This window comes from Frieseomelitta varia, unplaced genomic scaffold (genome assembly GCF_011392965.1).
Source record: "Frieseomelitta varia isolate USP_RPSP 00005682 unplaced genomic scaffold, Fvar_1.2 scaffold_352, whole genome shotgun sequence".
Lineage (NCBI taxonomy): Eukaryota > Metazoa > Arthropoda > Insecta > Hymenoptera > Apidae > Frieseomelitta > Frieseomelitta varia.
The window spans coordinates 203,332-219,389 of NW_025110093.1; the positions used below are offsets into that span (position 1 = coordinate 203,332).

Here is a 16,058-nt window from a genome sequence, read left to right on the forward strand (position 1 = left end):
GCGACAGCGCCTCGAAATCGTGAAAATTTCGAGTGGATAAGTAACCAAATTTCAGAAAGATTCGGAAGGAGTACACTTGAATTTGAAGAAATTCAAATCCTGAAACTCTGAAGAAGCGTCGTCGCTTGCGAAAATTTTGAAGGGAGGAGAAAAATGAAAGAAAGAATTTATAGAGAAATGTAGAGAAGTAACGAAGTGACAGCAGCGCGCGATTAAATTGTAAAATTTCGATTCGCCGATGGAACACCTTCGATCAAATTCATAACCCCGTTATCCCCATTGAAAAACATGGAATTCCGTTTCCACACGTATATCGAAAGCACACAGAGGAGGAGTATGCAAAGTGTTCCCCATGTATAATTTCAAAGTTGGAGAACGCCATTATTTCATCGACGATTCCGGGCGTGTGGCGGAGCGTACGTCGAATACAGAGGATCGCGAATATTTGGCCGACACTCAGAATAGTTGAATGATGAGGGTGCAAATGGAAGGGATGATCCAGTGCTGCTGCAGCGAGAGAGAGAGAGAGGGCAGAGGCGCGAGAGAACACGCCTGACTGCTGGTTAGAACGGGATACCAGCTTCCTAGAGGATATATGGGCACAGAAGAAAAAGACGTCGTTACCAGGAGCTCATTAACGGCAAACTATCCTCAAGACAGCACCTCCTGGTCGTAGCTCGTAGTCGCGGACTGCTAGAAGCTTTCGAAGAATGTAGCCTTGGATGTTAGGCTACGAGAGGAGGAACTGCGCAGCTTCAATACTAATTAGTCCATCGGCTCGATCGTTCCCTGGTAAAAGCTTCCTTCCCCCGGCGTTTACCTCCCCCTCTTGTTTTTCTCGCCTGACTTCTCCTCGTTACGTTACGTTCACCTCTCATTTTTCTTCCCAGTTTCTTCTCGGTTTCTCCGCGCGCGAACTTTCCATCCGTCCTTTCGATAAATAGCGGCGCGACGAATTTTGCACGGGAACAAGGCGAAGGCTCTTCTGTGTGTGTGTGTGTGTTTGCTGTACTTTCAGTTCTAGCTTTTTCTTTCTCTACTCCGCCTCTTCCGTTTTCTAACGCTTCCAGGAATCCAGGCTTTCGCGCGAGAATAGGCGAAATTTGGACCGGTGCCATGCCTAACTACCCTCCCCCACCTTCTCTCCCGGCGAACGTTTCAGGTTGGCGTTTCTGAAGTTCGCCCAATTACCAGGCATTAGTCTCGTTTCATCTCGTCTCCGGGGCGCGAACAGCGCAGTTTCCTCGCGCCGCTTCTGCATTCGCTATTATTTCATTAGGAACTGCCCGATACTTTCACGGGATGTGAAATACTTCTGTTTTCATCTCGGAGGGAGAATTCCAGCGACCTGATTGGATGGCTGGATTGGTTTGATTTATTTGCGATAGAGAAGTTATTGCTTTTGATGTTGAAAAATGTCCTTCCCCTCCTCGGCGTCGATAGCAAAAGCAAGCTTTAATAATTTTAAACACCTTGATGGCTCCATTGTAATAAATTGCATTGGAAAATCCAGAATTTCATAGCAGAGATCGTGATACTTATCGGTGCCGTTATATAAACGCTAGATTCTAAATTTGGCCGCTGGCAGTGTAGTAGGTACGGATAGCCAGGTAATGAATGAGCAGGCGAGCGAGAAGATGAGCGGCACGGATAAAGGACATATAATAGCCCGGGGAGCGGGGATCCAGGGAGAAGCTGGGAATCGATGGGATATTCAAGTAATGACAACGATAACGACGGTGACGATAATCAACGAGCAACACCGGCGTCGAACGCAGTTTCGCTGCAACGACGACGATGACGAACGACAGCGAGCGGTGGCCATTAAATTGATACCACCTGCTAATTGGTATCTCTAATTTCTATCGGCTGTATGTGGCGACCGACTCTCGCGATAAAATGATCGGCTGAAATCCATCCATCGGGCGATTGACGTTCACCGATGTCGCGGCGAGTTGCCAGATCCGCCCGATCTTCGTGGATCGCGATCGAACACAGATTCTCGCAAAACGCCTCGACGTCGTCACGTTTCCCGAGCGCTGTCGCACTTTTATCCCGGTCGTCAGTCAATGTTTGCCGCGCGTCTCCCACCTCGCAGAACGTAGCGAAATAAAATTGAGGCGAACCGATCTGCCTCTCCCCGTGTATACGTAAACTGATTGACGCGCTCGGCTGCTCCGAGCTGGATCTCGCCGGGAAGCTTTTGCCGGGAACAGGGACAGAGGCGGTAAGAAATACGCGAAGGAATAAGAGGAAGACGAGAGCCGTCTGAGATAAGTACAAGTGGAAACCTACGTACCTATGTACATACATACATACATACATACATACATACATACATACATACATACATACATACATCGAACGCCCGTCCATAAATCGAGTTTCACCGCCGACGAACTATGGTTCCCATCGTTTTCACCAGCCCTCTGCTTTACCTCGCCAACACACGCGAGCGTGCATATTCCTTCTCGACGCGGCAGACCTTTTTTCCCGAGAAATTACCGCGAATGGCTGAGAAAATCATCGTTCCGCGGTGGAACGACGGGCGGAGCGGAAGGGAGAGAGGGTCTTTCTCTCTCTCTCTCTCTCTCTCCATTTTCTCCGTGGCGACGACACGACACTCACTTGGCTGCGTATCGAGGCCGCAACACGTCTAGTCGGCCACGTCGTCGCCGTTTAGAAAATGCCTGCACGTACGCGTTGCGGCTCGCGGCGCGAAGGGTTGAGGCAGCGAAGGGTTGTGCCACGAAAGGCAAGAGACGCGAGAAGGAAATATTCCGTGGCTCGAGAGGAAATTCTTCGTATCCCCGGGAAAATTTCGTTCGGTTCCCAGCTGCGCACGTCCCGTGTTTCCCTCTTTCTTTTACCCTTCTTCCTGCTTCTTTCCCCTCCTCTTTTTTTTCCCCCACTGTTAAACTGCTACGTGTCCTTTATCCGACGACGTCGAGACGCCCTCTGCTTTCCTCTCCTGCTTTCCTTTCCGGTCTGTCGTTCGATGCCTCGTTCGATTCACGAGCGCCGCGGATTCTCCGGAGGATCTCGCGGCGAATAACTGGCTGCCGGATTAATGGGAAATGGGAAGATCGCGTTGAAGGTGCGCACGTTGCCATTCAAAGGGCTGTCTCTCTCTCTCTCTCTCTCTCGGCTCGCTCTCGGCTTCGAAACGGCAAAGCCACTGAAAGGCTCGCGCTGGTTACCATCCGGCAAATTGCTCTCCGTGATGTTTTTACGTAGCGAGTGTGGATCGCGAGGAAACCTGTTTTGCTCCTGTCTTGTTCTTTGTCCTTCTTTCTCTCAGCTCTTTGTCAGAGTACAAAGAGGAAGATGCAGAAGCGAGCAACTGTCTCTCTTGGATCTGTTCGTTGGCGATTCCTCCTGAAACGACGAGACGCGTTCGTGTTTCCGCGATACCAACCTGTTCGTGTACTGCGAACAACGTCCTTTATCAGTCTGTAATTCCCCCTGGTCCCGAAATCTCGACGACGAGGCGGCGAGGTTGTTTCGAGCATGCTCTCCTCCGAACAGCAACTTAAATCCTTATCGAAACAATTTCAACACCGGTATAGAAATTTACTCGGCGAGAGAGCGAGAGAGAAAGAGTGAGAGAGAGACAGAGAGAGAGAGAAACTAGTTTCAGCTACTTTGGAAAGAGTGGAGAGAGAAACGTTAAAAGGATCGTTGATTCGTAATCAGATCCGTGCTGAACTGAACTACGGGTAAACTGTAATTCCAACTTGAAGAACAGAGCAACTTGGCCGAGTTGGAATTTGCATTGGTGTCTATTTCTTTCTCTCTCTCTCTCTCTCTTTCTCTGTCTTTCTATCCCCCCCCCCCCGAGCTCGAACGATATTTATATTTACCAGGCGCCAGGACTTTTGTATTCAGCCGGGGCTTTCACTCCCTCCCCCCTCCCTTTCTCCTCCTCACGCCCCCGGCTCCCCGACGTTGGAAAAATATTTCTGTAATTAAAACGCTGCCGCGCGGGCGGAACGTTTCAGTGGTGGCGCGCCATCCGGAGTGGAGGATCTCGTTTTATTCGCAGATTTCTCGCCTCGTTGTACTTTAACAGCGGTCGAAATTCCGCGATAACACGCACACCGCGTAACTGTCCTTCGTTCCGCGTAATTTCGGCGCTGAGAAGCGTGTTCGAAGATCTGGAAGATCGGCCGGTGGCTGACTTGCGAAGAGGTTCGAACCTCTGCGTGGCCAACCGGAGTTCGTAAGAGCCGAAAGATATTTAATTTTCTCCGACGGGGCTGGTTTCTCCGCCGGATGTAAAAAGCGCGGAACGATAACTGGCCTGTTTCTCTCGCCTTTCGTAGAAAAGGCTTGCACCGGCGATAAAGAACGATCGTGCACGAAATTTATACTTAAAGGGGGTTTCCTCCACTATCTTCTCCCCCCTTGACGTCTCTCTCCTTTTCCATCTTTCTCTTTCTGTGTGTGTGTGTGTGCGTGCGTACGTGTGTGTGTGTGTATTTGCCTCTGCCTCTTTCCATATCGCTCGTTACGGATGCTCGAATTCGCAGAATAAATTCGCGGAACATCTCTGGCGTGAAACGCGGCCTCAATTCGTATCAAAATAACGCGAATTCCAGACGAGAGGAATTTTCGGGCTGCGGAAGGAAAAAAAAAAAGAGGAATTTCCACCGACCCTTCCCTTCCCCCTCTCTCCCTTCCACCCGCTCGTGAATTCGAACCTCGCGGGAGAACGGATTATTTTCGGTGGATCCGATCGGAAACGGAATTATTCCAAACGACGTGCTAACGTCGTTTAATTTTCGTATCGATTTTTAATGCCGTTATCTGCAAAATATTCCCTCGTCCGCGGTGTGTGTGTGTATGTCTGTGTGTATGTCTGTGTGTATCGGTGCCGACGGTATCGGAGAGTCGACGGGTGTTCGATTAATTTCGCCGCGTGATTAATGTCGCTGGCGGTTGTAAAACGTTGTAAAACGAAACGAGGAATCCTTATCGACGCGTTTCACCATCTTCACCCTCCGCTCCCGACGCCAGTCGAGAACTTCTCCCAAGGATCGAGAGAGATTTCGACGTTCTCCCGTTCTTGACAGAGAAGGATTGCGTTCTCCTCTTTTGCGTTTTCAAACCCCCTTTCTGACTCTTCGGTATCCGCCCTCCCACTTTCGTTCTCTTCGCCGCGACTCTCTGTACGTCGCGGCGAAGGATGCAGTCGAGAATAATTAACGACGGGCGAGAAGATGTTCTTCCCGGCGAACATACGTTTAACGAGCCCCATCGTCGAGGGTTTCGAGCACCATTGCCGGTAAACGCGCCGCGTCCTTTTCGAAATGGGAGGGAACGAGTCGGCGTGAAAGGGGTGACTTTCGGCGTAGAAACGCCCGGTTCGTCACGAACCAGCGGCACGTACTTGCGTAATTGTCGGGCCAGCTAGCGGGGAGACGTTTAACGATCGGAACCATAAACGACAGCCGATAAACGGACAGAGAATGGTCTGGGAAATTTCTGGACATTTTTCAAGCCCACGATCATGGCTATCATCCGGCTACGAGTTATCGGAGCCACTTTATTAAATTTGCCGAGCGTCTCTATCGATTCATTGCCGGTCGTTAACGTGACCAATTATTCGCCGATAAAATGCTCAAATATGCCGCCGATAAAATCTTTCGATTTCGATTACCGTGTAATCGTCGATGAATATTTTTGAAAATTGGCACCAGATCGTGCGTCAGATCGCGTTTATGATATATAGGAGGGATATAATTCTCGTTCGAGCCTGAAATTTTCAACAATTTCGAATCGCTCTTTCCGAATGGCTTCCTTCCTCTCTGTGAAATTTTTCTTTTCCCTTCAAATTTTCGTAATTACAGGGTAAATTTCGTTGACAAGGAAACTGAGGTGAATTAAAAAAATAGACCCTTGATATGTGGAATTGGTATTTTAGTTATGTGCTAGAGCATCGAAAACTTGACTGTATTGTACGTCAAAATTTCAATTATTGCATTACCGCATTTGCACCTCTCGATCGGTAGAAACTTTATCATACAATTGGCCAGCGAGTTTACCAAATGGATCGCCTAAACCTCTTAAATAATAACGTTATCCGCTTCATCAACCGCTACTACGAAACTGCTACTGCGTATCGTAGTCGATAGTCGACGAATTCTCTGAAATATTTCCTTAGGGAGAGATGCGCCTTTTGGAATCGATCGTCAACCATAAAATTACGCAATTAAAAGAACCGAGTCCATTGATCTAACCGGTGACAAATTACAGTGACTCGCGTGGAAACAAGGTCGATCGAATCGACTCAGGCTCACTCGATGTCGATAAATCTTTTCGTTTCCGCGAGAAGGAACTTCCTGCGCGGTCTGAAAAGAAAAAGAATATATCTCTCTGAAGCGTCATCGTCATCGTCAGGACGTTAGTGCCGAGGGAAGTCGTCGGTCCAGAATTTTCGTTGAAATTCTAACGATGCTCAACCGGCGCCATTTTGGTTTCAGGTGTCCTGGATACGTAAAAGGGATTTACACATACTCACGTCGTCCATCTATGCGTACACGGGGGACGAAAGATTCTCCGTGAAGCACCCGGAGGCATCCGACGAATGGACGTTGAAGATCGATTATGTTCAGCAACGTGACGCCGGCGTTTACGAATGCCAGGTCAACACCGAGCCCAAATTGAATTTGGCCTTCACGTTGAGAGTCGAAGGTAAAACTGCCGTTATCCAAACGTTAGCCTAGCGATCAATCCTTTCGCGTGTTTCACCTTCGCGTTTGATTAGAATTTCCCGAATGTGTTGAAGCGACTGAACATCGAGACGGAATATCGATTTTTGCCGAATCTTTCGTTACGATATATTACAATGTAGTCTGTTCGAAGAAGTGCACTTTTCTGTACGTTTTAAGGAAACAATCTTCCGTATTTTTGAATATTTTCTAGATAGATCGTAAATAGTTTTATACGAAACTTTCTCAATTTATCGTACATTTTTGAAAGGTAATACATCTTTGCATGTAGCGAAATCATTTTTCTTTTCAACGTAGCCATCAGCTGAATCTCCTTCAGAATCAGTAAATGATACAAAAGCCAATAAACGTAGACTCATTGTGTTTTTTCCGTGAAGTCGTTGCATTACATATCATACACCGGTCAAGAATTAAGAATTAGGCCCTTCCGCATAAGTGAATTCGAAGAATTTAAACTGAACTCGGAAACAATCGATACTCTGTCTCTAGGTTTTAATCCCTCGCGAAACAGTGAACGTGTCACGTGAAAGGATTAATCGATCGATCGTTCCTTTGAATAAAAAATACTTCTACACCGTTGTAAATATTCCGCGTAATGGGGGTCTGAAAAGCGAAACGTATAAACAATTTTTTTTTTTCAACGCTTACGTATGTACGTGTCTACCACCTGATCGATCAGGAAAGATACACTTCCCCCCTGCCGGTATTGTCTCTGACTACGCACTAGCATGAGAAAAAGAACTTGAAGCTTTCCCGCTTGCATGCCTGTTACCGTGAGAACGTTTTATATTTTAAAGAGGTCGGCCTCTTCCTTCTATTTCACATTCTTTTTCTCTCACACGTTGGAATCTACTACAACCTCCCCCTACGCTTTCGTTCGTATTTCGTATCTGGACGTAACACTCTGACGCACAGGCGCCCTGTAAGCCGTCGATTTCGTCTCCTGGTACTTCTATTGCGCAATTAATTCGCCTAATTGATGGTCCTGTCAACGTCGGGCGCAGGTTGCAACCACGCAGCCGCGACAACACTTCAGATTACAAACAGTGGTTGACGTTACGTCGTCGATTAAAAGTCCTTCTGAATTATCGAGCATCGAGCATCGTGCATCGTTCGCGCGTTAAGCACGATCGAGCCGCACGGGATCAAGGTATTACGTTCACGTTCGTGATTTATTTTTCCGATGTTTTCGCGCGTAGTCGTATCAAGCGTGAACTGAATTGCTTAGTTAGATTTTTCACGGACAAAGGGAATTTAATCCATTTCGATAATTTTAGGAATGCAAATTTCAAGGATTTTTTGTAGTATTTCTCTCCACTTTCCACGATATTTTTCCCCATCTAGATTACTTTGCAGCAATGAGCTGCCGTATCTATCATTCTAATTACACCTGATGGTAATTTACTTGATTTGCGAATAATTACGCAACTCTTGATTAATCGATTCTTAATGAATCCTTAATGGATTAAATTCCACTAAAAATTGCGCAAACATTTTCTACATTTCTGTATAATGTATATGTGTTCCCCTAATTTTCGTACGTTTGAATTTCGCAAAACAGAAGAAAATGCACGAAATTTCGCAGTACAGGTACGATTAACGTAACATTATCAAACAACTCCGAAGCGTTCGCGTTTGTGTCGTTTGTTTCTCGCGTGTTTTCGCTGGCGTTGTTCCGTTCCGTTTAATTGGCGATTTTCATTATCAATTAGCAGTTGCATCGAAATTCCACGTGATTACGTTACTTTATCGAGTTACAATCGGCTCCTTTTTATCTTTCGCGGACTCTCTGTGCACCTATCGCCGGTTAACGAGCGTCAATTATTTAGTACTTTACACGTTTACGGAAGTTAATGATCATGTTTTATCGTAATTAGTCGCGCGACCGTTGACTCGTGATGAATAACAATGTGCAATGTTTGCGCGTAAATCGATCGCAAATAATCGCGCGATAATGCCAGTTTATATTTCGATAATTCAGAAACGAGTGACCTGTCGATTGTCCGCAGAGATATAATTTAACGATATTTCAGACACTTTGGCGAATAGTTGGTTAATCAGAGCCCGGTGCCAGTGGTTTAATTAGATAGCTTCTTCGTGTATCGTCACGTGAACGAAGTTGTTTCCGAGATTCCGAAGGGCATGCGTGTACGAGCAGCGCTGTTCGTTAATTATGTTCGTAGCCCCTGCGTGCACCTATCCCTGTCACGAGACAGCACATAGGTGTGCATAACATAGTAATTGCTCGTCAGTTGGTGGGAATCGATTTTTTTTCCAACGAAAATCGACGATCAATTAGTTGGCTAGTAGAACTAGACGTTCCTGCGACGTTCCAAAATCTCATTCGCGTTATTAAAATTTAGGAATTTAGAATTTCATTTTACAAAGTTATCTTGCCCGTCAAATATTGCAGAAAAACTTTTGTATTTTGTACTTTGAAATTTTCTCCTAAAAGTCTCTTTTAATATCAAAATATCTCTAAAGAACGAAACGAGAGAGAAAGAAAGAGAGAGATAATAGAAATTTCACATAGTCAGTAAAAGAACCGCAAAGCTGTTATCGCGATAGAAGGAAACGACGAGCATGAGTGGAGACAAGAAAAGGGGCCGTGAACGTCATGAATGAACAACGATGCACGCGCTGCATAACCTACATATATGTATACTATAAATATATATATACGTATATATGTATATACATATATCCGAATTGAACAGCGAACGTAACCCATACCAGTATGGTTTCGGTGGCAGTTCAATCCCCGGGCCACCCACACGAAACGTCGGTAGATCTCTCTCGACGAAATCGATTAACTCGATATCTTTTCTGTCCTCCCATTCCAGAAAGTGCCCCTGTCCCCGCCACCACCACACCGAACGCCATTCACCGGACGTTCAACTCAGGTTAGAGAATCACGCAAGAACAGAACTCCTTTTCCAAGCTGTTGAACTTGCTGCTATAGACGTTTCATTGCGATCGGTGTGTTGTAGATCACCGATGCTTGCTTCTCTCTTCTACATGTATATATACATATATGTATATGTATATATGTATGTATGTATGTATATGTATAATCCATTTACTCTGTGCGTGCTCTATCACTGCATGCTGCATTCACCTCCCATTTAACGTTAATTAATTCAACGCCCTCCCACCAACTGCCGGATGGTTTTTGTTTCACGAGGGACCGGTCGAGCTGACTTTAGCCGAGGGATACGTTTCGCTGATCGCCACCCGGTGACCCAGAATCCGGTCACGTATGCGGCGACACGCGTTTTCTAATTGCCCGGGAATCACAATCCCGCGGAATAATCGAGTCTGATGAACTTTCCTAATGTACGAGATACATCGAAGAGATAATTCGCGCGCGTGCTCGACCCGCCCGTCGCTGGATGTTCCAACGTTGCACACGCTTGGCTATCGCTTCCGCTTTGACGTTTGATAATTCCCTTCGACGTGCGATACACCGACGACAAAAAAGAGAAGAAGGCGATTTTTGTGCGCGAAGGACAAGATCGATACGCGTCGGATGAAATTTTTTTATCGATCTCGAATGATGACTCGCGAACCAGCATTATTTTGACATTATTTCATAGCGATGTTTGTTTCCGCGATTAACTTTTGGCAAGTTAGAGAAAGCCGCAGAGTTCGCATTCGATTAAATGAGAAATTTGTCCCGAAAAAAGCGATATTTTAAATAAATTTTAGTTTCGCTCGGAGTTTAATTATTACATGCTTTCCGACATACTTTCAATTCGAACGTTAAAATGATCCTCGCGTTCTAATTGTGAAAGCGAGATGTTTAAAGACAGAGTCTCGTACGAGAAAATACTGTTTCATATTCTGTCACACACGTACGTAGAATCGTGCTTTTCACACGTTTTCCAATTGCATCTTGATTACTGGGAGCACCCAGTACATCTTCTTGTTTACCCGTTGGAGATACGTGCCGTGGATTTATTTTGACTTTATCGATCGGTGGAAGACAGTAGATTTTTTTGTTTCGAGATAAACCCGATGGCCCGTTTCAAAGAATGCGATTGCATCGAGACAAAAAGTGCCATATGAATGGGAAAGGGTCTCCGCATGCATTTATCATAGCACGAAATGGTGTTCTGCGTCGCATTTGGCATGACTTACGATAGAAATTATAATGAATAATACGAGTGCAATAATTTCTTTTCGCTGGCGAACGCTTTCACGTGCACGTACACGCACACTGGGCTTGATCAGGTTGCTCTAACTTTATTTGTCACTCTATCTCTGCTTCTCTACTATCATAGCAATTAAAATATTCACGGCAACATCATAAGTTTCGGCTGTGGTTTTTCCTTTTCCGTTTTCGTCGACCTCAACTTCGAAGTTCCATTAAAACTTTCGCGAAATTCGTTTCGAATGTTAGTCACGAGCACGGCCACCAACTTGGCGAATACTCTCCCGCAACCATTTGCATACGGCATTACACACGCCGAATTTAAGTTCATTCGCCACAATTTGCTGATACCGGATCTTATGATTCGCCACGATTACCGTACCGATTTACACAGCGATTCAAAGTAATCCCATGAAGTTCGGAGCGGCAACTTCTCGTTTCCATAAATAGGCACACGATTTACTCATTAACGCTGGAACTGTACCGTAACGTCTGTTAAACATACCGATTACGTTCGAAACGCGTCATAGATATTTGTGATTAAAACAACGAGTCAGAAATGAATAGAAAAATACAAAGTGGCAGAGCAGCGACTCACGAAAATTGACATTTTTACTCCTGTACGTTTAAAATTTGTGCTTGAACGTTCATTTTCTTTTTATTCGGTCGTTATTGCAAATTGGTATAATCTAATTTAATTGAGATTATTGCTCGCCAAACGATTTTTGAATATTTTCAAAGAGCGGGTCAATTAGCGAGTTCTCCACATGCAAACGGCATAACGTGCCGTTTCTTGATTTAATTTTCAGAAACCAATGAAAATTCCCTGAAAATTCTTCCAGCGTTAAATTTTTTACAACTTTTCTTGCAACTGTGTCGCGCGTTGCGAAAATTTCGATAAGCTTGAAGCTAGAAACGAAAAGTCCCGCCGCTGTATCGTAAATTTTGAAATATGTAACCGCGTGTCGTGTGTGTTTTCGGCTTCGATGTCGCTTCGCAGGTGGGTGGGTGGGGAAGGGGACAGGGGGACGACGTGGTTTTAAAGGAAGTGTGCAAGATTCATGAGACAGAGGTAGACAGGCGGTCGTTTCGTATCTCCGGCGAGAAAAGAGAACGAATAAACGAAATTTAAACGGGACCGAGGACGGAATGTTTAAGTGGCCGATTTCCGATGTATGTTGCAGCCGCTCAGGCGAAAATCCTGGGTCCGGAAGACGTCTACGTGAAGAAGGGTAGCACGATAAGCCTCACGTGCTCCGTTAATGTGCAAAGTACACCGCCCAGCAGCGTTTCGTGGCATCACGGTGGAGCTGTGCTGGATTTCAACAGTCCCAGGTACAAGCCACGAGAATCAAGTTCTCGAGTTCTCTCCGTAATGCTCCTTACTCCTATTGCCTCATTCTCTCTCTCTCTCTCTTTCACCCTTCTATTTCGCGATGTCATCGAAGAGGAAACGAAGAATCGAGAATCTAGTGGTCGTACGATCATTGTCGCGCGCTCTAAAAAATCTCGTAAAATTTCTGAGTTGCGAATTTCCAAGCCTGCGGTGCCAGGCTCTGTGATCCCGATTCAGAAAAAGATACGTATTAATTCGAGTAACTTTCGTTTCGACGACTTTCTCGGGGCGTCCTCGATAGCCTGGAAAATGGCACTTTGTCTCGCGAGGCGAAACTTTGGAGGGAAGAAGATAAAACAGACAGAGAGAGAGAGAGAGAGAGAGAGAGAGAGGTTCTCGTTTCGAAATGCTATAACAACGGAGGATAGCGACGATATCGGCGGTGTCTCGCCGCGTCCCCGACAATCGTCCCCCAACTCGTAGAAAACGCACGGAGTGGCCCTCCCCCGTAATAGTCGCGAGCGTAATCGCGCGCACGACGGTGAATGGGAGCAAAGTGTCTTTGATAATTCAGCGTTCACCGTAGGGGCGGGGTTTCCTTGGAGACGGAGAAGACGGAAAGCAGCACGACCAGCAGACTTCTGGTGACACAGGCCAGATTGACCGACAGCGGAAATTACACCTGCATTCCGAGCAACGCGAATCCAGCCAGCGTAATGGTCCACGTGCTGAATGGTAAGAGCCGTTTTTATTCCCTGAACTCTCGTTCGAAAACCGTCCGGGTCGACCAAAGCCGCTTTCCTGTCCCTTGTCTCTTGTCCCTTGTCCCTTGTCTTTTCTCCCTCTTTTTCATGGTTTAACTTAATTTCTACGGGACTCGAGAGCGACGATCAGTCTTGCGCCTAGACGTAGCTGCGCCGTGACACACTAGTTTCTTAATATCGATCCGCACTCTTCTTCTAACGCCGCTCATCCTCGCCGAAAGTATCCGCACGGCGATGCGCTTATCTCCCGTTTCGCCGTTTCGCCGTATCCCCCGAAATTTACCCTCTCTTTCTTCCCTTTTCTCTCGCGCCTCGTTAACTCTCACGCCACGGCGAGTCCCGTAGGAATTACAACCGCGTTCAGCCCCGTATCGATTCCACCATCACGGCAAGAACGTTTACGAATTCATCGTTTTCGGTGTTACGGCGAAATGCGAGAGAGAGAATACTCGTTAATAACTCATTCGTCGGCGATTCGGTTATTACATCGTTGCTCAGAATTGTTTCGATGATTAATTACTGTTAAACCGATTACCACGAAAAGGAACGCGTGATACGCGAATGATTTTCGGGCCTTTGTTTGGAAAAGGGAGAGGAAAAAGAAATAGAAGGAGAGAGGAGCGCGGTGCGTGGAAATCCAGGAAACTTGAGCGTGGAATCGAAACTCACCCCCCTCCAACCCCTTCGTTCGTTTGTTGATTCGCGTTTTATCCGGATATGGAGAAATATTCCTCCCCCGATCGATTTATTTTTATATTTCCAGCCGAACGCTATCTACTTTGAATCTACACAGCGGCTCTTTCTCAATACGCCGGCGTCGATACGCGGCCGCGTTTCGTTTTTACGCGCGTGTTTTCCTCTTACTTTTCTTTCCCTCTTTTCTCCCCTTCTGTCCGTGACACAGGGGGCAAATCGTTTAAACGTTCCGTTACGTCATGCACACGGCCTTCAATAAACGTCGCGAGCAAACGCATTTAAGTGGTGGAATCGCGTGGAAAAATCGGCGAGAGCGTCTCTCTCTCTTTCTCTCTCTTTCTCTCGCCTCGAGCCGGGTTAAATCGCGAGCATTTCAACGTTCGCGCGACTCCTCTTGCTTCTTCAGCCGACACACGCGTCCCCGGAAACTTTTCCCCTGACGTTTCATCCTTGCATTCAAAGAAGACGCATTATCTTTTCCACCGAAAGGGGAAACGTTGTCGCGATGCCGAGAAGGAACAAGTTTGAGCTTCAATTTCAACACTTAGAAAAATTCTCTGTGTCACTGTGATTTTTGTAACTGCTTTCTGCGTGTGAAACACACTTTTGTACGTGTCGCGTGTATCTTTTAAACTTTGCTCAAGAAATTCTGCTCAAGAGCCTGTTTGTAAATAATTCGTTCGGTGTTTCTGTACTGACGAATATATCGAAAAGACTAGTTAAAGAAACAACGTCCACCAAGTATTATTGTATATTACATTTTTATTAACATCGCAATTGCGCGTGTAATTGTTATTGTTATTATTCAATCATATTACACAATTATTCGCTAGAGTGAGCCCGTTTCACGGTTGCCCGGAGGGACCGATCGATCGCCCGTGTATTTGGCCGCAAACATCATAGAAAATTCTGTATCGATCTGAATCGCGGCAACAGCCCTGTAGAAAATCAGTCTACACAGAACGTGTAGACCGCCGCGCCACAACAGAAACCGCACGGACTCTCTATCAATTTTATTTCCCTAAAGTACACGATGGAACCGTCGGACCACCCGACGTCGTCTGACACTTTGAAAATCATGGAACGCTGGTGGACACGCTGGTGTTGTCCGGCCAAGCCGGTTGGACGTCGAAGATGTATCGCCGCCCCTTCGCGCCGCGATTGTTCGACAAATTCGCCGACAATGGTTGTCCCGTGAAGGGACGCGACTTGAATGGCGCGAGAGCGAGCGAGCGAGCGCCAGGAGCAGAAGCTCCTGGAAACGCGAGAGGCGGAAAAGGGTCCGGGACGTGTTCATTCATCAAGCATCGAAATCCCTCGTCATAAAGTTTGACAAGCTCGTATATTGGGGCCGCGGCAAGTACTCGGCCCCTATCCCACCGATGCTCACGCGTACACTTGGTTCTGATCTATTGTCAGCCGGCAACATTCGCGATAACGCGTGCAATATCTTGCGCGGCAACTTCGCCAATCCAGTCTGTCAATCATCAGGCAGAACGCGAGCGAGGTGGTCGGCCTCCTCATTCGTGCAGAAAGTAACACGGGGATTGAAACACGTCACGCCGCGCAACTTGACGACTCACTCTCGCCGCGCTTTATATGGGCTCACGAGATCGCGCACTGTTTCAGGGAAATTATCGGCGAAGAATCGCCTACAGAGTAATTGGCGAGTGCCGCGGAGTGTTCTTTTTTTTTTTCTTCTTTTTGTTCTGTTTGAGCTTTGCTTCGAAACCTCGTTTGAGGTTTGTTGGAGCTGTATCTGTAGAAACTGAAATAACGAAGAATGTTGTATAAACTTTGTACATTAAGGTTGCAGTCTTTAAGAAACGGATGTGGACGAGTGGTTGCCAATCTTTCTTTGGCCATCTTTAGAATTCTGATGTCCCGCCTCTGTGACACGTAATTCCTATTATTCAAAAAGTGAATTTTCAACTAAGCGGAGAAAGTTTTAATTTTACATTTAAAGAAATGCAAAAATTTCACCGTTAGTAACTCATTCTCGAGTTGACTTCTCCTGGAAAATCACGTTGGCAACCGTGTGTAGATGCAATAGCAGGCCGGGACACCTGGTTTAGCAATTATTATGTCGTACTTTTAGGAGCAAGAGTAATTTGTATTTGCTGAGGTTTTTGATAAGTTTGATCCTTTGGGAGTCAACTGAACAGAGTCATATTGCAGTACGATGTAATCAGGGAAATTCTGAATCACGAAATAAGACGAAATGGACATCGGGCAAAGGCAGTTTTTTGAAAAAAAAGGCAATTAAAGGCTCCAAAAACGTAGGATTTTTTCTTTTTCAAAAAAAAAAAAAAAAAAAAAAGTTTAATTTTAATCCCTGCATTTCGTAGAAAGGGGATACTTTGGTGTACGTAATC

At 46.0% G+C, this 16,058-nt stretch overlaps 1 protein-coding gene across 1 annotated transcript in view; it reads left to right on the forward strand.

Moving 5' to 3' along the window:
* Positions 1–1,613: 1,613 nt before the first annotated feature.
* Positions 1,614–16,058, forward strand: part of LOC122530694 (zwei Ig domain protein zig-8-like) — a 19,261-nt gene continuing 4,816 nt past the window's right edge. Inside the window, exons 1-5 of the mRNA XM_043657877.1 lie at positions 1,614–1,718; positions 6,486–6,696; positions 9,578–9,637; positions 12,072–12,222; positions 12,810–12,958. Of these exons, the coding sequence (XP_043513812.1) occupies positions 1,614–1,718; positions 6,486–6,696; positions 9,578–9,637; positions 12,072–12,222; positions 12,810–12,958 (676 nt within the window). The remainder of the gene's footprint in view (positions 1,719–6,485; positions 6,697–9,577; positions 9,638–12,071; positions 12,223–12,809; positions 12,959–16,058) is intronic.